The 24,600-nt window shown below is 34.7% G+C and overlaps 1 protein-coding gene across 14 annotated transcripts in view; it reads left to right on the top strand.

Annotated features, from left to right (window-relative positions):
• The window catches only part of LOC137030018 (adhesion G protein-coupled receptor L3-like), a 433,419-nt gene that overhangs the window by 202,730 nt on the left and 206,089 nt on the right, over positions 1-24,600 (top strand). For 13 of the 14 annotated variants that reach the window (XM_067399942.1, XM_067399945.1, XM_067399943.1 and 10 more), the window contains one exon: positions 6,524-6,633. In XM_067399942.1, coding sequence (XP_067256043.1) covers positions 6,524-6,633 — 110 coding nt within the window. The remainder of the gene's footprint in view (positions 1-6,523; positions 6,634-24,600) is intronic. The other variant, XM_067399940.1, reaches the window with a different exon arrangement.

Genomic DNA, 24,600 nt, shown 5'->3' with positions numbered 1-24,600 from the left:
CTCACACTAGGCTCCCTGAACTGTGCCCAAAGCCCAAGTGTGACAAGTGTGATCACTCCGTTCCATGCCCCGGGCGCAGTTCGTTTAGCCGTCCCTAGCCGTACAGCACAATCAAGTGAAAATTGCTGCGCAGCATAAATGATAAATATATTAGGCAGTATCTTAGCGAAAGTGCGTTCCTTCCTGTTTTCTTCATACAAAAAGTTGCATCGTATATGACGTAAGCGTGCTCCGGCCTGGAACGTTAAGAGCAATGTGAGGTGCGGGCCAGCGGAGGAGTGGGGAGGGTCAGTCGCGCTCGGGCTCGGTACAAGACAACTGTGCCTAGTGTGAGTACACCCTTAAGTGCATTCTTATAAAGTGTATTAAGTACTGTTTTTAAAGGTTTGCTAAAACATACTTCTTTTTTCACAAGGTAAGGTTTAGGGTTAGGGATTACTATAGATTTAGTAGTGCTAGTTAATCTGTATAAAAGTTCATGCAGTAAGAAAATAATATCTGCAATACAATTTAATGAGAGAAATGCTTTTTTTTTTTTTTTTTTTTTTTTTCTCATAGGGGGTAGGACCATGGGGTAATTGTGTTTATTTAAGGCTTAGGCTTACAGGTTTAAGCATTGCGGTTCAACAGTAGGGTGTTATTTGGATCTTTTGATTTGTTCACAAACCCACACACACATCAATATCCTCACTTTTTCTCTCTCTCTCTGTCTCATGAGAGCATTGGAAACTGAAATTATAGTGGTTTTCTAGCAAAAGGCCAGAACACACACACGCACACACAAACACACTTGTATATTTGTCTTGTAATGTGTCTGTTCCGTCTGTCCTCTGTCTCAAATTGAAAAATTACAAGCAGTGGATTTCTACTCCGACATGAATAAACTGCTCTTAACGTCAACAATCGAGGCAGCTGACATATCAACACTCATATTTTTCCTAAACATTATCAAGCTTGCTGTTATAGCCAGCAGCTATGCGCGAGCCGGCGCAGAGCGGACGGGCCGTCTGGCAGATGAAAACACTAACTGGCCCTTATTTAAATGTCAGCCTGCTGACGGACCTGTGATAGCAGCACTAGCAGCTATTTGACTTGAATGTTTGCTTTTTGAATGTCGATTATTGAACGGATTGTTTTTTGTGTGCCTGCAGAGAAAACTAAAACCAGTGCAATTTCTTGGAAACAATGACTATATACAAAGAAAAAAAAAACAAAAAACATAATAGTTTTATTTAATCAATTCAGAAAAATTTAATTAAATTTGGTAAACTGAGAACATGTACTAGCCCTGCATCCGCACTTAATAAAAAGTATGCTAAGGGAGTTTTTTTTTTTTCTTTTTCTTTTTTCCCCCCTTTTCTTTTCTTGTATATTTATTACAGCAGAGGTTGTTGTGTTTATCATTTTTTTGATGTGGGGAATATTTCACACCAAATAATAATAATAATAATAATAATAATAATATTAAAACAAGTAAATAATCAACCTGCTTGTACATGTTCCAGTGTGCTAAGTTTTTATCTTAAAGGTATAGTTCATCCAAAAATGAAAATTCTGTCATCATTTATTCGCATTCATTTTTATTTATCTATTTATTTTTTTGTTTGTTATTTTTATTTTTTTTATTTCGTTTGTTACCGGAAGCCAGTGATTCTAGTTTATAAATGTTTAAATATGGATATATTTCTTACAAAAACTCATCACCTCGCTTCACTTCAGAAAGCGTTTATTAACCTCCTGGAGTGGAATGGATTATTTTTATGAAGGACGAATGTGCTTTTTCGGACTTCAAAATCTTAGGTACCACTTACTCCCATTATAAAGCTGGGAAGACCCAGGATATTTTTTAATATTACTCCTATTGTGTTTGGCTGAAAGAAGATAGTCATATACACCTAGGATGGCTTGAGGGTGAGTAAATTATGGTATAATTTTCATATTGCGGTAAACTTGCCCATTATACTTATTTGTTTAGTTTAGTTGCCAATGCAACATTTGAAAATGTTTTTCATCTAGCTTGTTCTGAATGATGGATAAAAGCATCTGCTAAATGAATAAATGTAAATCTTGCTGTATATTTATATTTTATTTCATTTAAACTTTTTTCAGTTAAAAAAATGTAATAGCTTTACTATAATTTTGGTTAGGCCTATATTTTAACAATAACAAAACTGCATCATTTAGTCCTATATTTTCACTTGTAGAATTTGATTTAATTAAACCATATTGTTGCCATTCCTAATAAAGTCATCAGCTAGCTGGCATGTAACTCAATTTTATTGAATCGCCAAAGACAATTTTACCCTCATTTGGCGGTGTTTATTTTGGACCCTATGTCCAGGTGTTCTTAAAGGTAAATTGGATATCTATTCATAGTTTTGTCTGAGTGACTCAGTCAATAGAGGACAAAGCTAAAGCAGGGCATTACTTATTCCCTTTCCAAATCTGTACCGATTTATTGATTGGTGTCTTTTGAAAACCAGTCCACCACACAGACTGTGTGTTTTCAGGAGTGGAAGGCAGTTAGTTAGAGGTAAAGAGTTGATGGTGGTTTAATAATTAGGATGTTTGTCGACACATAACTAGATGTAGGACCGTTTGTGGCTTTAATCAATACTGCAGCATCCTTGCATTGATTTGTGTCATTCTAATTTCCTCAACCTGCACGTTTTTGTCTCGGAGATGTTTGCGTTTGGGCTTCACATGGCTGTGTGCTCTCCAGAGCATCGGTTTGGAAAATATCCCATCAGCGGCAGAGAAATGCAGTTGTCCGTGCGGAATCAGAGGTCTGGAATCCGGGATTTGCAGTGTAATCCTCATTGTGCTGCATAATTTACTCTAATCTAAAACAAATCCTCTCGATCCCGTGCTGAAACCTGATTAAATTCTGAGCTCGACCTCACCTGACCCGGCCCGGCCACGTAAACGGGTAGCGTTTGCTTGTGTCGGACAGAGCGGATGCTTGTTGTGTTGGCAAATTCTCTGAGAGTGGATGAATTCTGAGCAGATTTTCTTCGATCCTCTTAAACTCTGATGAATAATTTATCCATATTGAATTTCAAAATTTCAGCATGATGAGTTGAGATGTGTATTTTCTTATTGCACAATCCTTCCTCGTAACGCGATTCAACTGCCGTTATTAAAAATTCTCTCCATAACTCACTATATTTTAACTTTTTGATTAATTTTTTTTTTTTTTTTTTTTTAATGAAGACATTAGTAGCTTTCTGTAATCATTTCAGGAAATTACATTGAATTGGGTGAACTGACAACATGTACCGGCCATGAAACTGTACTTTATGAATGTTAAGGGATTGTTTTATTACAGCAGAAGTCATTGTGTTAGTGTTTATCATATTTTTAATGTGAATAATATTCCAGATATGTGTTACCAAATAATTAAATAAATGGAAATAAATAAATATAAATAAAGCTGGGTTTTGGATTAGCTTGTTTTCAGTTTTTATTTTTAAGTTTAAGTTTTAGTATTTTTTTATTAGATTTTTTTTATGTTTGTTTTTATTTCTATTTAGCTTTAATTAATTTTCCACTTCAATTTCAGTCTAGTAATTTTAGTACTAAAACTTGTTTATTTTAATTCATTTAGTTTCCAAAGCAACAATTATTATTTTTTTCAACTAATATTTATATTTTATTTTATTTCAGCTTTATTTCAATTAACAAAATAATTTTAAATTAACATTATTTTTGTTAATTTTTCAAATAAATGCTATTATTTCAAATAAACTGTAATAATATTTCACAATATTAATGTTTTTACTATATTTTTGATCAAACAAATGCAGCCTTGGTCACTATAAGAGATTTCTATAAAAAAAATGTATGTGATATGTTTTTGCATACTTGTATCATTATATTGTACATTTATGACGATTATTGTTACAAATTTTAATTCTAACAGTGCAGAAAGTATCCCTGTTAAGTTATAATCAGCTTTAAAAGGTATGTTGGGATTCTTCATTTGGATAGCTAAGTAAAGGTGTATTTGCATAATGAAATGGCAATAAATACGTTCAGTTTGATTTTGCACATGGGTGCTTCTGTCCTCTAAATATTAGTCACAGTTTCACATACACACTGATCCACAGACTCTGATATGCTTTGCACTGAAATACACACTCAAGGTCTTGTCACACACATACCCCACCACTCAAAAAGCATTTGTTCCCCCTCATTAGCCACATGCTAACTGTTCAATCAGCCACGAGTGTCTCAGGTGTTCGACTTTCATCACACGCTGATCTGCTGACATTATTCTGACATTGAGCCTCATGGAAGATTTCATCTTTAAATGATCGTCAGATTCTCTATTTGAATCTGTATTGTGGCATATTTTTGAGGAAGACTGAATATTCAGCAGAAAATAATGTAGGGTGGATCATAACAGATAATCTATGATACGGTAGAATGTTTTATCGTATAAATATGTCATCCAGTACAAATTTTGCTGCACTCTTAATGCCGCAATATATACATAGCTATGGTTTAGTTATTTAAATGACATAAACAAAGAAACCTGTCCCAAACAAACTTGGAATAACTGCCAAAATTAATTTACCAAAAAAACAAAAAAAACAAATCATAGTCATAAACTGTCATTTACTCACCCTTGTGCAAAAAGAAGTACACTTAAAAGACAAAAGATTATGGAAATAAAACACTTTATATGTAATATTATATGTTTATTGAAACTTGTACAGTGTGTCATGTATCTACATATATTTGTAATCACACATTTGTAATAATGAATTTGAAAATTTACTATAGATGCAAAGGTAAATAACACACTGCAGTTAAAATTACAATCAAGTACTTTACCCTGAGCTTTACTATGTAAGTCAACACATCATAAATAAGTGTACTACTTTAAAGCATGACAAAAGATTATATAAAAACAATTATTTAAAATATTTTAAAAGTTTTACATTTAATTTGACATTATTACAAAAGGCACTTTAAAAGTGTACTTAAGTGTGTTAAAAACAGTCATTAAAGTGTATTCTTTAAGTGCACCTCAGTGGCCTTTAATTTAATTAATATTATATGTAAGTGCATCTGTTTTTTTTTTAATAAATACTTATTATTTGTAGTACATTGCAAGTGCACATTCAATACAATTGAGTTGTTTTTCATAAGGACACACTCATGTCGTTCCAAATTTGCATTATTTTCTTTCTTCCAACACATTTCTCTCTCTCTCTCTCTCTCTCTCTCTCTCTCACTCACTCACTCACTCACTCACTCACTCACTCTCTCTCTCTCTCTCTCTCTCTCTCTCTCTCTCTCTCTCTCTCTCACTCACTCACTCACTCACTCACTCTCTCTCTCTCTCTCTCTCTCTCTCTCTCTCTCTCTCTCTCTCACTCTGTCTCTTTGTGTGTGTGTGTGTTCTGGCATATGTGGTTTATGAGGACACTTTCTGTGTCCTCATAAATCAAATGGCTTAAAAAACATGCTAAACAGTCAGACCTTGCGCATACAGGGCAGTACTGGCGACATCTTCCAACTTAATGAAAGCTAGGGTTTATCCAAAAAAGTCGCAAGATTTGTCTATGTACCTTTGTACCTATGTACCACTATGTATCGTTCATGGAGAAAGGCGCTAAAGGAATCTGAAAGTTGCTAAATATAGTGCTAAAGTCGCGCCCATGTGTGTGAGACGCTGGAGCTGATGGCAGGGGGCGGTGGCTATCTGTGGTGGCCAACGTGGATACTGTGGTGGGCTGCCACAAATAAATCAATGTGTGGGAAACACTGCATAAAGTTAGCACCATGAAGTTGAATGTCAGTGTCTTGCATTATAAAGTTATTACAGTATATTCTGATGAAAGATTATGAATAGTGTGCACTAAAACCAAGATATTTATTAAGAAGTAAATACAAATTTCTTTCTTCTGCTGAACACAAAAGACGATATCTTGAAGAATATGGGTAACCAAGCAATTGATTGTCCCATAGACTTCCATAGTATTGAAGAAAAAAAAAACAAAAAATAAAAGTCATTGGTGCCCATTAATGTTTGGTTACCCATATTTTTCAAAATATCTGCTTTTGTGTTCAACAGAAGAAAGAAATTCATCAAGATTTCGAAAAACTTGAGGGTGAGTAAATGATGACAGAATTTTCATTTTTGGGTGAACTATCACTTTAAGTGCCATATTGTAGTTTTAACTCAATTTTGAAAGAAAATGCTTGTGCTGTGTCTTGCAAAATAATGTTCATTAACGTTTTTAGCATACTTCTGGGTGGTTGATGGATACTGTGAATGGTTCTGGATAGTTACTGGTCCAGAGATTCCATCCTCAAGTCTATATTCTGGTTTTGTGGCTCATTCCCTCCAAAGTCAGATATTTTTTCCCCCCTCAAACAGTGTAGGATGATGAGTTACAGTATGTGCCAAAGTGCAATTCTAAAGGTTAGAAATGTCATTAAACCCCTAAAGTATGAGCAATAGTAATGACGCCACTAATGATCTTTGTTCCATCTGTTTGTGTGTTTTCAGGTGTAATAACCGAACACAGTGCGCTGTTGTGGCTGGACCGGATGCGTTTCCTGATCCCTGCCCTGGAACATACAAATACCTGGAGGTCCAGTATGAGTGCGTCCCATACAGTATGTATCTGTTTAACATTAACATGTTTGCATCTAATGATTTTTTTTTTTCGAGAGAGAGATCACGTAACCCAAAGTCTTTTTCCTTGCAGCTCAGTCTGAATGGCAGCATAAATAACTGATTTATTCCCTTCTTTTTCCTGCAGTTAAAATATTTCTCCTTCATTTGAACTCATCCATTCCTATCTGCCGTATGTGCATGTGTGTGTGTGAAAGTTTGTGTGATGACTTTGGTTACTGTGAGCTCTGTGATAAACTATGTAAGCGCTGCACTTTGTCAAAATGAGTAAGTTGCCAGATAGCTAATGATAGTGTTTGGCCATGATAGATTCGCTCTTCTGTATCTGTAGTTATGAGACCGAAGTGTCGCATCCATCTACCTGCAGGAATACCTGCACATGAGCTGTGGTATTTACTTTGTTAGCTTTTCCTTATGCCAGTGTTCGTCTTTACTGATAAATGAAAGCCGCACTAGCTTCACTGTTCAGTGAATTGAGTTTAATTGTTGCAGACTAAAGCTAGAGGAATCAAGGCCTGTTTATGTCAGCTTTTTACACATTTCAAGTTTGGATTGAGTAAGATTGTACATTAAATTGATCAAAAGTGACAGTAAAGACATTTATAATGCTATAAAATATATTTATTTTACATAAATGCTGTTCTTTTGAACTTTCTTTTCATCAAATAATCTTGAAAACAAAAAAAGTACCATGATTTCCCCAAAAATATGAAGCAGCACAACTGTTTTCAACATTGAAAATAATAAGAAATGTTTTTTGAGCAATTTGAGAAAATTCAGCTTTGCATCACAGGAATAAATTATATTTGAAAATATATTCAAATAGAAAATAGTTATTTGAAATTGTAATATTGTAAAAAAAAAAAAAAAAAAAAAAAAAGAAATCTGTATGTTTAATCAAACAAATGCAGCCTTAGTGAGCAGAAGAGACTTCTTTAAAAAAAAAAAAAAATTAAACAATCGTACTGACCCCAAACTTTTGAATGGTACTGTATGTTCTGAATGTGAAAAAAAAAAAAAAAAAAAAAAAAATCAGTCCAATCAATAATGGACTTAGTCAACAAAACTATTAAACACAAAAATAGAACCTTGAAGAATCTCCATTTAGCTCTTTTCCATAAGGAAAAAAAAAGAAAAAAGAAAACATTACTCCATATGACTCATGCACTATATTTTCACTATAAATATTTACACATAAAACTACCATGACCTCAGAAAGCATGGAATTTAACAAAACTTTTATAGTGGTTTTGTGCATTTTTGATGCCATTCTGAACATTTGTTGCATGGAAATGCAACACATTTAGGATTTTTGGATTTAGAACGTTTGTAAATGTGAATGTTTGTCATGCCGGTAATTCAGAATGACAGAAAGTTTTTGGGTGAATGATTCCTCGAATATCAAATTGTCAATTAACAAAACGAAAACAGAACAACTCGTCTGATGGCTTGAATCCTCACAGTCTCACATGTGTAATTTAATCTGAGTTATCCAGAGGACGTTTGAGATAGCGTTTATTTGTCACTGTCAGAGCACATTCACGTGTGTTTATTCGAGAGAGACACATCGGCTGTTTATAATAATATTATCAGTGACAAATGCACCTCAGCGCATATTAAATCTGTCATTCTGTGGTCGCATGAAAGGAGTGTGAAGAAGGGTTGAAAGGCTTGATGAAGAGAGGACCAGATACTGGAGGAAGACTAGATGAATGAACTCATTAATGGAGAGGGAGAAAAGGGTGGAGCTTGTAATCACAGAGCAAGGCGATATACAGCAAGTTTACCTAGAAATACCTGGGGAAATCTACTGCATTATACTCATCCTTTCAAAATTTTTGGGTTGGTGAGATATTTTAATGGTTTTGAAATAAGTCTCTTCTACTTATCAAGGCTGCATTTATTTAATCTAAAATACAGTAAAAACAGTAATATTGTGATATATTACTACAATTTATACAACAGTTCATTCTAGTTCTCGAATCTGATTGGCTGAGAGCCTTTTCCAGCCGTGTAATATTCCCCCAGTATCAGCACTGGAACCATTTCACCGTTTGTATCACTCCTCTTGCGGCGGCTGTCATGGCGGTCTGGCAAATCTATCATATTTTTTTACCGTTACTATTTCACTGTTGTTGTGTCACTGAATGTAGTTTTAAGAGGTTTTTTTAGGTGAAAATTAATTTTCTAATTAAATAGTTAATTAGACCTCAGATATGTGACTCATATATAAACATAGCGCCTATTTTACAATTTAGACCCTTTTAGAGATGTGAGCTCCAGGCCATCCATTACTCGTTCCAGAGCAAATCGATTTGGGTTAAGGGGAAAATTGAATTTCATAACTTTTTATTTAGGCTATATTTAACTTCAATCCTGTACTAGAGCTCTGCTTTTGTACGTTTGACTGAATTGTTTGCTTGTGTTTATTTCCTATTGTCTTTTATAATGGCTATTGTTGTTCATTTAAATATTATTGTTAAGTAATATGCCATATTTGGTATTTGGGAATGGGTCAGTTAGTGATCATGATATAGACTTCAATGAAAGTTACATTATTATGCCATTAGATGGCAGCAAAGACTGTCTTTATGAGTTAGTCAAGTAGCAAATTGAAAAGGACTGATTGTAAACAAGGAAGTTGTTTTAGTGCTGTAATGGGAAATCCCCTTATCTTTTAAAAGGACAAAGACAAAGATATCGCTTTCCTCAGTGGACATTCAAACTGATATTTTATAATGGATATAATATTATGGACATCGAATAAAGAATGAATGCTATATCAGATGCAGGTAATACACTAGTTTAGTCAATCTCTCTATCATAATACCATAATACTCTACTCTACATGATATAATAAGCTTCAGTGAAGAAACTCAACATTTCTTTGTTGCTAGTTCTAAAGTAACATTTTAAAATTAGTAACAGAGGCTTGGGCTCAACTATTAAACTCTCAATCAGATGCGGAAGGAAATAGTTCTGCACGAAAAAGGGTTTTTAAAGACACTCCATTGTTGTTTCTTATTCATTTACACACTTGTGCGATTGAACTGTTGTATAAACACTCGTAGCCATGCGATATAGCTCTATATCAGCACACTGTGATTACCTTTGGCATGAGGCCACCTTGCTGATATACAGCCATTTTGCACGGCTACTTGTGTGATATTGCTCATTTAAAATAACTATTTTCTATTGTAATTTATTTTAAAATAATAATAATAATGGCTGAATAACAGTATTTCTTTAAAAAGAAATCGTACTGACCCTGAACTTTTGTATACAGGTCTTGGTTTGATTGAAGTTTCACTTGTCAAAGAAAGAAAAGAGAAATACTGAAGTCAGGTAGGGATATTTGGTGGACAAATGTGTGAGAGAGAGAAAGAAACCCTTTGGCGTTTTGCTGTGGAGAATGGCGGTAGGTATCATGTGTTTGCTGTAGGGAAGGCGTTTGATAAGAGAGTTTGACGTGTGTTAGTATTCATTGAGAAAGACCACCAGTGAGTGTCTGACTGACAGCCAGTGTCTCTCCCTTTACACATCAAATACAAAACCCACCGGGACAGTGAAGGTGATTTTGTGTTCATGCTGACCCTGAGTGATGGACACTGCAGTTGGTGTCTGGAGCTCATGGTGGCATTATTATGTATTTCAGGTTTGACCTTGAATTCTTCTGCAGAGTTTTTGAAGCACGCACAAGCAAGCACACACTCACCATCATCATACTGTCTTTCTGATAACCGGTTTCCGTTTAAATTGTATAATCTTTCTGATTTTGAAGGGGGATCTGTTATGCCCCTTTTCACAAGATGTCGTCTCTGGTGTCCCCAGAATGTGTCTGTGAAATTTCAGCTCAAAATACCCCACAGATCATTTATTACAGCTTGTCAAATTTGCCCCTATTTGGGTGTGAGCAAAAACTCTGTGTTTTTGTGTGTGTCCCTTTAAATGCAAATGAGCTGCTGCTCCTAGCCTGCTTTCCAAAGGAAGGCAGAGCTTTAACAGCTCGCTCTTCAGATACCAAACAAAGTTGGAGACTCTCACGCAGCCAAAATGACGATTGTCAGTAACAGTGTTCAGCCTTACATTGTTCCAACAGTCAGACACTGATGGAGAGACTCAAGAAGAAGTTACAACTTTTAGAATGCAACTTGATGTTTCTGAATGGTTAGTGGATAAATTCATGTAGTTGCTGTGGAGTTGATTCAACCCATTGACTAACAGCTGAATTGACCCTCATTTGTGAAGCAGTCCGGCGTAAAATGACAGCTTGACAACAACACTCTACTCAACAACTCTTCCTCTTCTCTAAAGCAGACCAACATGGCCTCACCGCATTCGTTGCGAGTTCCAGGGGGCAGGTTTTATGTGAATAATTTTAGGGTTTGTGATGTCACCAGCCTGGGAAGAAGCTTATTTTAGTCCCTACCAGCCATTGGTTGTAGTCCTTAAAAAGCAATTTCTGTAAAAGAAAATATATCCCTTTGCATTGAACTTTGAGCGTTGTAACTTTGCAGATGTTTTTTTTTTTTTATTATTATTTTATTATTTTTTTTTTTTTTTTATGCTCAAACAGCAACATTACACACTAACTAAAGTTAAAGGTGCCGTAGAACGTCTTTATAAAGATGTAACATAAGTCCAAGGTGTCCCCTGAATGTGTCTGTGAAGTTTCAGCTCAAAATACCCCATATATATTTTAAATTCATTTTTTTTAACTGCCTATTTTGGGGCATCATTAAATATGTGCCGATTCAGGCTGCGGCCCCTTTAAATACCTTTAAATGCTCCCCACCCTTGCTCGCACCTTTAAATGCTCGCGACTGCCTTAAACAGCATAAACAAAGTTTACACAGCTAATATAAACCTCAAAATGGATCTTTACAAAGTGTTCGTCATGCAGCATGTCTAAGCGCATAAGTACAGTATTTATTTGGATGTTTACATTTGATTCTGAATGAGTTTGATGGTGCTCCGTGGCTAAAGCTAACAATACACACTGTTGGAGAGATTTATAAAGAATGAAGTTGTGTTTATGAATTATACAGACTGCAAGTGTTTAATAAATTAAAATAACGACAGTCTTGTCTCCGTGAATACAGTAATAAACGATGGTAACTTTAACCACATTTAACAGTACATTAGCAACATGCTAACGAAACATTTAGAAAGACAATTTACAAATATCACTAAAAATATCATGTAATCATGGATCATGTCAGTTATTATTGCTCCATCTGCCATTTTTTGCTGTTGTCCTTGATTGCTTACCTAGTCTGATGATTCAGCTGTGCACATCCAGACTTCCTGCCCTTGTGTAATGCCTTGAACATGAGCTGGCATATGCAAATATTGTGGGTGTACATATTAATGATCCCGACTGTTATGTAATTTGCATGTTCTTCGGAGGTCTTTTAAACAAATTAGATTTATATAAGAAGGAGGAAACAATGGTGTTTCCATGTACTGAACTCTTGTTATTCAACTATGCCAAGGTAAATTCAATTTTTAATTCTAGGGCATTTTTAAAAATGTGAAATAATCAAAGACCCCTTTAAAATACTTGTTTGCAAGTTTAGTTTGCAAAGCATTCTGACGTCAACTTCTGTTTTTAGTGTGTTTCTAAGCAAATTAAAATCTAAAAATGTAAGCTGTTCCACAGTGAGCGAGGGACAAATAATGGCTGTCTCCACATTGACTACCGATATTGAGCCAATGGTCTGTTCAGACTCTTTACCAGGTGTACCACAGATATTTAATTAGTGCTTAATTACTTTTGCCTTAAATCCAGTTCCCAATAATGCTGTTTCAGCAGGACCGAGGAGAATGGCTGGCCCAGCATGCATTGTGCTCGTGTGTGTTCAGATGCGGCCCTTTGTCTTTTGTGTGTCTGCACAGAGAGAATCGCTTTATGGATTCTGGCCTTTATGAGGGCAATAGAATGAGAGCTGATTGTTTTGGCAGGTTTTTTTGCACCTGCGTCTTTCTCTCGCCGTAATCAATCTTCCTTGCATAAGCTGATATCGTTCTGTGCTGTTCACATGCAGTGTTATGTAGTCCTGCCAGACGATTCGCCATCATCTGCCTTTTAACAAACAGCACCTGTGCTCAATCTGTGAGCGCATGCTCACTTACCTGTCGCAGTGTTACCAGGGCGACCCACTGTTTGCACAACACCGCCTTGTTGAGTGCTGTCCAATCAGAGCATGTGATCCGAGCATGGAAATCAGTAGGTTGGTCATATTGGCATCCGCCGACCTTTTGCTCGCATGCAGCTGTGTGATGTGCAACCAATCAGTGGTTGTTAATTACCCTGATGCTGAACGCCAGTTAATTGGTCTTGGCAGTATCTGGATACCATCAGGTGTTTATCATACGCAGGTGATTACAGGTATCGGTCGGGTTTGAATCCGATTAATACCAGAGCCAAGACATCGGCTTGTTTCTGGACGTGTTCACCCGGCCCTCCTGTGACCCGCCAAGCTGCGCTGAGAGGTTCAGAGGAGATTTGGAGAGATCAGAGCCTCCAAATAAGCATCCACTGGGCTTTCGCCCCAAAATCACAGAATATAATCAATGTGGACAGCGCTGAAGACCGCCGCCGCGCTGGAAAACAGATTGTGCCCACAAGCAGCTTGCGGAAATAATCTAAATCTCCTTTCCAACCGGCTTGGCTCTTCTTGAAGGTTTTCGATCCAACTGTCCACAGAGGATGCGGAAAAAAAATCAGTATCAGATTATGGATATACAGAGACTGAAACGATAGCCTTGTGGGTTTATTAATTTAGGTTGTTTTTAGGTCAGTAATTGAATCAACGGGGACCTAATGAGACCCATGTTTCATCTGCTTGTCTGAATTTTGACCCTGAAGAGGAAATGTGGCCAGAACAGAAGTCGAGTCAGCGTTTCAACACAATAACTCGGGCACATATGCTTTAACACTTTTTTTAAAATAATTTTTTTCGTAATTTTTTTACGAAATTAGAGGCACCAATCCTGTTGTTGTTGTGAGAATCAACTGAGCATGAAGTGTCAGTTCTTGCCTCCTTATGATTTTAGCCTTACCCACCTTAGAGTGACCTGTATAAAGACAAAGGGCCTAAAATTAACACTCGGCAATGATGCATTAGCTCTTAACTCTTAAATGCATGACTGTTTCGCCAATCATTCTTACATATTCGGGTCTTTATCGACCCAGATCTATATCTAACATGGAAGGATCTGTACCTGTTGCGATAATATAAAACTCCTCTGATATTAGAGTAATAATTACAGAAGAATAAAATAAAGCATGTTTTGTTACCTTTCGGAGCTTGGAAAGGCTTGGTTTGAGCAGATATTTTATTTCATCATCACTGTCCTCGTCAGAGCTCATTTCCCAGTACATTCAGCAAATAATAGGCTAGTTTTATGTTTGAGGTCACGGATATGAGCCCATTCGCAATCTCAAATGTATTCTCAAAACTATATAATTTTCAACATCTTCAAAATCAATATTTCGATCACTAACAGCTTCACCAGAACCATCCAGTGACAGTTACAGTCATATCTGATTGCCTTCAGTACTTGCTCTGCAGTAAATCACTGAGCCATTTCATGTTTTTCTTATTATTTTGTTTTCTGTCTGAGTGAGTCATCACTTCAGCATTGTGTATCAGACATTGCCACCTTGTGGAATAAAGGTGAATTGCACTTATACTGTCATCTAAGATTAAATTATTGTTGTGCAGAAAAAAATATATGTACACTCATACACACCTCGGGTCATTAGCGACCATATACAATTTTTACAAAAAGATGAACACAAAAATAGGCATTCTTTTATAATTTTATGATTTTTTTCTTGTTAAATTCTTTATAATGAATTGATTGAGGAATACCAAGAAGGTTGATGTCTAACTTTAAAAAAAGAACAAGGAGGAGGGTAGTGAATGACGTCCCGGGTCACTAAAGACCCGAGGTATGCAGGATTAAAGTGACAACCGCCTAATATTCCTGCTGTTGTTTTTTTTTTTTTTTTTTATTATTATTATTATTTGAAGTTGATTACAATTTCTTTTTCTACAAATAAATGCTGATCTTTTAAAGGATTAGTTCACTTTTAAATGAAAATTAGCTCAAGCTTTACTCACCCTCAAGCCATCTTAGGTGACTTTCTTCTTTCTGATGAACACAATTGTAGAAATATTAAATGGTTAGTTCACCCAAAAATGAAAATTCTGTCATTTATTACTTACCCTCATGCCATTCCACACCCGTAAGACCTTTGTTAATCTTCGGAAAACAAATTAAGATATTTTAGTTGAAATCCGATGGCTCAGTGAGGCCTTCATTGGGAGCAATGACACTTCTCTCAAGATCCATAAAGTTACTAAAAACATATTTAAATCGGTTCATGTGAGTACAGTGGTTCAATATTAATATTATAAAGCGACAAGAATATTTTTGGTGCGCCAAAAAAAAACTAAATAATGACTTATTTATTGATGGCCGATTTCAAAACACTGCTTCAGGAAGATTCGGAGCACAATGAATCAGTGTGTACTCCACAAAGGAAGTAATAAATGAACTAAACCTTAAATAAATATCTTGATGCATCCGAGCTTTATAATGGCAGTGAACAGGACCAATGAGTATGAGCGGAAGAAAGAAAAATAAACATATTCCACACGGCTCCAGGGGGTTAATAAAGGCCTTCTGAAGTGAAGCGATGCATTTGTATATATTTATAAAAAATCTGTATTTAACAAGTTATGAAGTAAAATATCTACCTTCCATTAGACCGCTTTCCATATTCAACATACGAAGAAAGTGTAAAACTCTTGCAGCTCAAAAAGCTCAAGCTACATCCTATACCTTCCCTATTCAACTTACAGAAAAAGATTAATTGACGCAACGGCAGTTTACACTTTCTTCGTAACTTGAATACGGCAGGCGGTCTGGCGGAAGCTACAAATTTTTACTTCATAACTTGTTAAATATGGATTTTTTTTTTTTTTACACAAAAGCATCACTTCACTTCAGAAGGCCTTTATTTCCCCCTGGAGCCATGTGGAGTGCACGTTTATGATGGATGGATGTGGATGGATGCGCTTTCTACAGTTCATACTTGTGACCCCTGTTCACTGCCATTGTAAAGCTCGGATGCATCAGGATATTTAACTTTAAGACAGGATAACTATCTCTGATTGTGTTCATCAGAAAGAAGAAAGTCATATACACCTAGGATGCCTTGAGGGTGAGTAAAGCTTGGGGTAATTTCCATTTGAAAGTGAACTAATGCTTTAAAGCAACTGTTTTTAACATTGATAATAATAAGAAATACACTTTATATTCTTTTACAGAAGTATTCTTTTACTGAAATATTATCAATATTATAAATATTATTTATGTTGCCAATTAAAATTCAACAGATGTCAAAATTATACACTGGTTGTTAGTTTTTAAATAGGCAGGGCCTATAATTAATATAATATAATTAGACATGTCCCAAATGTTAACTTTAATAGCAAAAATTGCAGACCTTATAACAAAATGAATGGATAGAAAAGACATTTGCTCATGTGATATTTTATTTGATCTCCTGAGGTTGATAGTTGACATTAAGCACTGATTATTTGTAGGAAAAGAATAGAAAAAAAAAAAAAAAAAGTTTCAGTCCCTATTCTGTTCACTTTCCTGGAAAGGCAGGGTTATGTGCTTATGTCAAATCACTGCTGTAGCATGGTAATGCTTTTAACCTTGTTAGTGTAGTTAGTTTTCGTTATTAGCTGGCCGTTTTTGATTTTAATTCAGAGAGATTATTCACGCATCAACGCCTCTAGCTCACACCTGCTGTTGAACATGTTCTGCCTGTGTGTGTGTGTGTGTGTGTGTGTGTGTGTGTGTGTGTGTGTGTGTGTGTGTGTGTGTGTGAGGGGATTTCATACACCTGACTGGTATTTCTGTGTGGTTTTGATCAAGTGTGAAGAGCGAGATTGACCGGTTATGTTTTGTGTCAACTGAACTGTCTCTCTTTATATCGGCAGCTAGATACATTTGTGCATTTAGCTGCATCTAAGTGGCCATGAAGTGGACTATGAACATATTTTGATTTCCAGTGATCAAGTGGCTGTAAGTTACTGAAATTATTGAAATGAGTTGCAGTCGAGTGTCATTAAGATGGTGCTTTAAAAAAAGTACACTAATATTAAATGTGTTGACTAACATACTAAAGCACATGTAAAGAATGTTATGCAATAATGGATTTAAAGTGAATATATTTTAAATGCACTAAATTGCAACTTATTCATTACAAGTGTAGCAGTACACTTTAAAGGATTAGTTCACTTTCAAATAAAAAATTCCTGATAATTTACTCACCCCCATGTCATCCAAGATGTCCATGTCCTTCTTTCTTCAGTCGAAAAGAAATTAAGGTTTTTGATGAAAACATTCCAGGATTATTCTCCTTATAGTGGACTTCAGTGGCCTCCAAACGGTTGAAGGTCAAAATTACAGTTTCAGTGCAGCTTTAATTGGCTTTAAACGATCCTACGCCTTCCCTATTCTACTTACGGAAAAAATACTGCTGCTGCGTTCGTTCCGTAAGTTGAATAGGGAAGGCATAGGACATACAGCGTAAGCTTTTTGAAAAATACAAAAGTGCGGTTTTGGCGGAAGCACTTGGAAGACAAACATTTGTTTATATAAAGCATATACATATACATTTACATTTTTTTTTTTTTTTTTTTTTTAAATGACCAATCGTTTCGCTAGTAAGACCTTTATTCATCGTCTGGTATCGTTTAAAGCCCACTGAAGCTGCACTGAAACTGTAATTTTGACCTTCATCCGTTTGGAGGCCACTGAAGTCCACTATAAGGAGAATAATCCAGGAATGTTTTCATCAAAAACCTTAATTTCTTTTCGACTGAAGAAAGAAACACATGAACATCTTGGATGACATGGGGGTGAGTAAATTATCAAAAAAATTTTATTTGAAAGTGAACTAATCCTTTAAAGTGTACTGCTACACTTGTAATGAATAAGTTGCAATTTAGTGCATTTAAAACCGTATTTAAAATACAATTGAAGTAATTAAAAATGGCATATAAAGATCAAAAAAGGTCAAAAAACACTAACTATTTTGATTTAATATAAATATATACTATAGTGCATTTTCATTTAATTGCAAACGCTTCCAACAGGAAGTTCCTGCTAATAGGATGCAACAATATTAGCATTTGCATGTCTCAATGTTGTCTTTCTCTATAGTCTGTGTTTATGTGTTTGACTTTGTAAAGAGCTAGTGTCAAGAGTTAATTGTTGATCCTGCAGTTCTGTGGAAATCACAGTCCCAAAGCACTTAATTTCCCTTCAACACACACACTCACAAACCCTCCAGACGCACTACAGCAATCAAGCACAATCACCACCATCACGAAATCCATTCATTTTTAGATTTTTAAGCGCTGTCAGGGTCTCCTGTGTCTGAGACGGGTGAATCTCACCAAATGTCTGGGTCACATTTCAGCACAAAATAAGAATAAAACAGAAATGACATTTGGCGTTAGGCTTACGCTTTATCTGAAGCGATGTATGCAGTCATTCAAGGTACATTTTCACTTTGTGTTTGTGGAAACAAAAGCATGACCATGGCTTGCCGTGGTTAGTGTCATGTTTTTCCATTGAGCTTCAGGAACCAAAATTCAGGAACAGAAGCATGAAAAAGACCCTTATATAACATAACTTGTTCAAATGCTTTGCTTATGAGTTTTTTGTTTGTTTTTTCCCGATGATGACTGTCCTTAGATATATTACAATTAAAATAAAATACAGAAATGCATTTTTATTCACTGTAAATCAGCATACTATAAATAAAGCAACAGAAATGTACTTAATTGTCATCAAAATAATGCCTTAATATAAAGAACAGTAATTTAACAACTACTACTACTACTATTAATAATAATTATTATTATTAATGTTAATATTATTATGTTAATTAATATTTTTTATATTACAGAAATAATGCCATTTTTTTTACTTGAGGAGAAATGTGCTTAATTGTCATGAAGATAACGTTAACACAAATAATACTAATAATACTAATAATAAAAATAATAATGTTATTATATAGCATTATTGTTAATTATAATATGTAATAAATATGTACTTGGAGAAATGTGCTTAGTTGTCATAAAGATAACCTTAATGCAAATAATATTAGTAATAATAATAATTGTCATTATTTTATGTTGGTATTTATTATTATCATTATTATTAATATATAAATAAATTATATTATATTATATACAATTATATTATATAAATAAATACATTTTTACTTGATATTAGGGCTGTGCTCAGAATATTGATACAACGATACATCGTCATGAACTCCTGACGATGCGCGTATCGATACAGCAGCTGCCGTATCGAGTCTGTCTTGCTTTTAAATCTAGCCAATCATGTGACGTCAATCGATGCTAGCAGGCAATGCAAGCAGACATTCACGTTTCTGTGAGCTGTCATTCATAAATAATCGACTGTTTTGTCGCAGATGTGAACAGGAAATGCGCTCTCGAACGGAGAAACACGCGATCTCCAAATCATCGATCAAAACGTGCTAACGTTTTAGGACAGGTCGATGGTATATAAATCATGCCCGAACGTTAGCACTTGTCAATCAAGCCAAACCGTCCATTCAGAAACTGAGAAACTTGGAGGCCTCTCAGGTTGACGCGTGAGCTGGCTTGACTGAAGTTTTCGTGAGGATATAGTTTATGGACTGTTTTGATTTCGGTAATTACATCTAGAAAGGTAAAAGCAGTGATGACATATAATAGAGATATCTGAAAGCGAAACGAAAGTGATATTGGCCTCGTCCAGTGGGGAGGATGCACGAGAGGAGACCTGCGCATTTAATTGGTATGTGTATAGTGTAAAACTGCATTTACAATGCTTATCAGTGGCATGCACTTTGATCGTGAAAGTGAAAGTGCCCTTTGCGGTCACATCGCATCATGTAAATCTTGTTAACATTAGTTAATGCATTGTAAACCAACATGAACAAACAATCAACAACTGTATTTTTTAATAACGAACATTAACAAAGATGAACTAATACAGTATGTATTGCTCATGGTTAGTTTAATAAATGAACCTTATTGTTAAGTGTGTATTGTAAACTCATGTAGCCCATATTTTGTAGACCACGTTAATAAAAACGTATGTTGTTCTAGAACATATTTTGAGTTGATATCCAAAAAAATCATTTACACAGATGAAAAAAAAAAAAAAAAAAACATTATTATAATATGATAGCCGATATAGTTAATCAACTTAGTTTTCTTACAGTCAACTTACTGTTGCAAGTGAAATTAGTCATTGAGCTTTGTTGATATGCTTCAGTGTCACTATTGTCAATTCAGTTACTGAGGGAGTGACTTTAAAAGCAAGCTTTTAAAAGAAGCTTTTTTTGTGACAATTTTTTAATATTTAATTTAAATGTTTTTTTTTTATGACAAAAACAAAATAGTTTTTCAGTTATCATGACTGTTATAACACTGGTTATTCAATAAACACATATTACTGTTACTAAACTCTGCTCAAAAGAAATTTAAATTCTAAATTGAACCATTTCGCGATACGTATCGTATCGTGGCTTTAGTATCGTGATGCGTATCGTATCGTGACATTGTTGGCGATACACAGCCCTACTTGATATATTTGCTTAATTGTCATAAGGATAATGTCTGTAGTAGTAATAATAATAATATTAATAATAAGAATAGTTATTAATAATAATATTAATGTGAATAAAGTTTACAGTGTCAGTTACACGTTACATGTAGTTACTGTAGTAATAAATAGAAATCATGCATAAGTACATTCAACTAACCATAAACCAAACCTTCACCCTAGCCCTAAACCTAAAGTAAGTACATGCAGTTAATTATTATTACTCAGTACTTAAATCTATAATTACAGTGTAATACTGACTCCTTAAAATAAAGTGTAACCAAATAAATACAAGATGTAATTACTTATTTCTTGATTTTACTGTATTTCTTTTCTTGGACATGTTGTCGACAGCTGTCATGACCCCTCTCTCTCTCCCGCTGTGAGTCAGAAATGATTGCCATGTATTGACACACTAGTTGTAACACAGTTGACTTGGTGATTGATGCATTGACATGGTTAAAGTGATGTAGTTGCCCGTAGCGATGGAAGACACCTGGACACTTGAGGAAATGTGCTGGATTCACGTGTGTGTATGTGTGTGTGTGTCTGCTCTGCTCGGCCAGTGAAACACCTGCAGCCTGTAGTCGCTAAATCATCTGTGCTGACATGCTTTAATATGTTTACTCTTATCAGTTACACACACATTTCGATTCATTCATAATTCACTGCATAAAGACAGACCACAACAACACTTGCCTTGCCACCTTAGAGGTCAAATAGCAAACGGTTTAATCTGAGTTTGAGGCTGTTGCTAGTTTGGACTTTATCTGACAACTAGAAAATGGCTCTTAATACATCTGTTTTTTTGCTCTTAATGAAGCATTTCACTGCAATCAGAAGACAAAACACTTTTCTAATCAGCCGTTTAGCACCAACTTAATATCAGTGTGAGATGCCATTCACATTTTTCTTTCGTAATGTGATATATTTCAGAGTGAAGCAGCATATTCAAGGATAAAATGTGAGATGGATCTTGATTTTTATCCATCTGGAATTGATTGGATCATGAAAAGTGTCTATATGACAGGTGGTGGGTGACAGTAGGTGCTTTGCTCACAAGCCGATAATATTTCAGCCCAGAATATGCCAAATGAAAGACTATTTTATGACTGTTTCTTAACACACCTAAGTACACTTTTAAAAAGTGCACTTTGTAATGTCAAATTAAAAGTTTTACATAAAAGTACAATATTGTACTTTTCAATACTATAGAACATCAGTCTCATCCCTTGTGAAATAGTGCACTTAATTGTATTGAATGTACACTTTTAAAAGTACTGTTTTGTAAAAAAAAAAAAAAAAAAACTACTTGCAGACAATATAATATTAATGAAATAACATTCACTTAAGTGAACTTAATATGAAAGCTTGTTTCCACCACTGAATAATAAAAAAAGAGTAATTGCAAATTTTTATCTCACAATTCTGATTTTTTTCTCGCAATTGCAAGTTTATATATCAAAATTCTGATTGTTTTTCCCAAAAATTGAGTTTATATCTTGTAATTCTGACTTTATAACTAGAAATTGTGTTTATATCTCGCAATTCCGACTTTTCCCCTCAGAATTGGACTTTATAACTTGCAATTGCAATATTATATCTCAAAATTGCAAGACAAAAAGTCAGAATTGCAAGTTTATATTGTTTATAACACACAGTTCTGACTTTTTTTCTCTCAATTGCAAGTTTATATCTCTAATTGTGAGACAAAGTCGCAATTATCTTTTTTTATTTTTAATTCAGTGACGGAAACAAGCTTCCAGAGTATTTTGTGACTGTTTCTTAACACACTTATGTACACTTTTAAAAAGTGCACTTTGTAATGTCAAATTACACTTTTTACTTAAAAGTACATTTTAAATCATGTTTTAATCTTTTGTCATACTTTCTAGAGGTACACTTTTGATGTGTTTTTTGATGTGTTTACTAACAAGCTAAAACAGGTCAAGTACTTGATTATAATTTTATAATATTTTATATAATATAATTGTCACAGCCACTGCCTTGTCCCGTCTGTTTTGTTTGCCATGTGCTTCCCTGTTCCCGCCATGGACACTGATTACCTTCCCAACTATTTGTCATTTGTATTGTGTAAGTTCTGTGCCTGTGTTCTGTTCAGTGTCCGGTGTTGTTTTTGTCTATCGTGTTTGCTGTTTCCCGTTCTACCTGTTTCTGAGATTAAACTCCATTGTCCTACTTATATCTGATGTTTCCGTGTTCCTTGGAGCAAGCCGTGACAATAATATGTATTATCATAATAATATATCATCATTTTAAATGCGTAATTACAAATATATTTCAATACTGTCTTTTAGTTTACCATAAGTGCTGTTCAATAAGTTCGACAGTACACTTTGATTATAATTTTAAGTACCTGATTATAATTGTATCTGTAGTGTGTTATGTGATATTATCTTTAAAGTTCAAATATTTTAAATTGTATCTTATTTTATTTAAATATATGTATATTTGAGTGTGATTACCACTGAACTGAAGGATCAACAATGTAATAATGAAATTTTGAATACACATTTAATATAAAATTAAATGTTACACTTTATTTTAAGGCGTCTTTGTTAGTGTAATTATATATAAAAGTACTGAGTAATATTAAGTAACTACATGTACTTATTATAGGGTTAGGATTAGTGTTAAATATAATTTAAAATATAAATATATTTATTATATAAATATAATTTGTAGTTATTACTATAGTAACTGCATGTAACATTTATAACAGTAACACTAAAATAAAGTGCTACCAATTAAACTACAATAGATTTTCATGTAAATGCAATTAACATGCAATTAAATTTCCAAAAACATTACATTCAGTTATTTTCTTTAACAGTATATTATTTATGTAATAAGTACACTTTTTAAAACTATGCTAAAATGAACTTCTTTGTCACAAGACACCCTGATTTTAAAGCTTGTATGACATCATGGCTTATGGGCGGGGCCTCGTCTCACGTTCCGTTTTGTGTTGAATTTGTGTAGTGTAATTTTGAGCTGTGCTACAGACACACCTCTAAAAATAATCTCCCCCATCCAGTCTTTGAATCTCTAATCGCTTTGCTACCCACTGTTTTGAGATGAATGTGTTTGTGTGTGTGTGTGTGTGTGTGTGTGTGTTTGGTATAGAAATGACCTTGTCTCACAATTACATGATTTCTTTTGGACAGTGAAACCCAGCTGGTATCCATGGCAGCAGAGTAGTGTCCATGGCAACCTGCTGGTCCTCGCTATCGTGACCTTTGAGTTTTAGGAGTCTTCTGACACCTTATGTCAATAAGCTCCACCCACATTGCCTCATGCAAACATGAGCACATTTATGAATGAAACAGAAGTTCAGTTCCACAATCTGCTGAGGTGCCTGTCTAGATGACATTTAAAGTGGAAATGAAGCAGTCAGTAAAGTTAACATCATTTAGTGTCAAAGCTATAACAAAACATATTTTTTTCTTTTAAATGCATTTATTTGTGTTTGTTCTGTAATTTTTGATTAGAGTGTAAATCCATTTACTAAATAAAGGTCACTTGACTGACTGCTTAATTTCCACTTTAAGGCATGCAGTCAAAATCTAAAGGTAGCATCGCATGCATCCTTTGTGGGGATGGCAATCCCAGAATGCATTTAGAAAAGTTCAGTTAAGTGTTAGTTGTGTTAGTCATACTGTTATTTAATTTAGTGGCAAAAAGTGCCAACCTGCTATTGTTACCTTAAAGAGTCATTTCAACCAAATTGAAATTCATTTAGACCATTTCGACCCTCTGGAGTCGACGAACCTGCCGGCACTTTTTAATTTTTTTTCCACATAGCAGCTGAATCATTTTCTTTGTCATACAGAAATGACACTGAAACTGTAAAGGATCTACCTTTATCTGTGTACACTCAAAATAACGACAAAACTGTGCTTTTGTAAAATAAATGAAAATAGGGTGTGCTTTCTGCTGTCTCATTCTCTGTGAACTTCTTTCTGAAACTCGTCACAAAAATGAACCGAAACTCAAAGGATACTTGCCACACAGACATGAGAAGTCTTTATAAAGCTCTACTTTTAAATGAAGTCATATCAAAAACAGATATTCTCTGTTTATGAAATCCATGTGAAACCAACGAAAGGTGCAATCTTCCCTGTCTTCCCTGTTCCCTGTATGGAAATGGGGTGATTCTGCAATATTAAATAATTTTGGACTTCAATAAAACCAGATGTTAT

Source organism: Chanodichthys erythropterus, chromosome 11 (genome assembly GCF_024489055.1).
Source record: "Chanodichthys erythropterus isolate Z2021 chromosome 11, ASM2448905v1, whole genome shotgun sequence".
Classification (NCBI taxonomy): Eukaryota; Metazoa; Chordata; class Actinopteri; order Cypriniformes; family Xenocyprididae; genus Chanodichthys; species Chanodichthys erythropterus.
The sequence above is the reverse complement of the archived record's forward strand: the minus strand, read 5'-3'. Positions and strand labels throughout refer to the sequence as shown.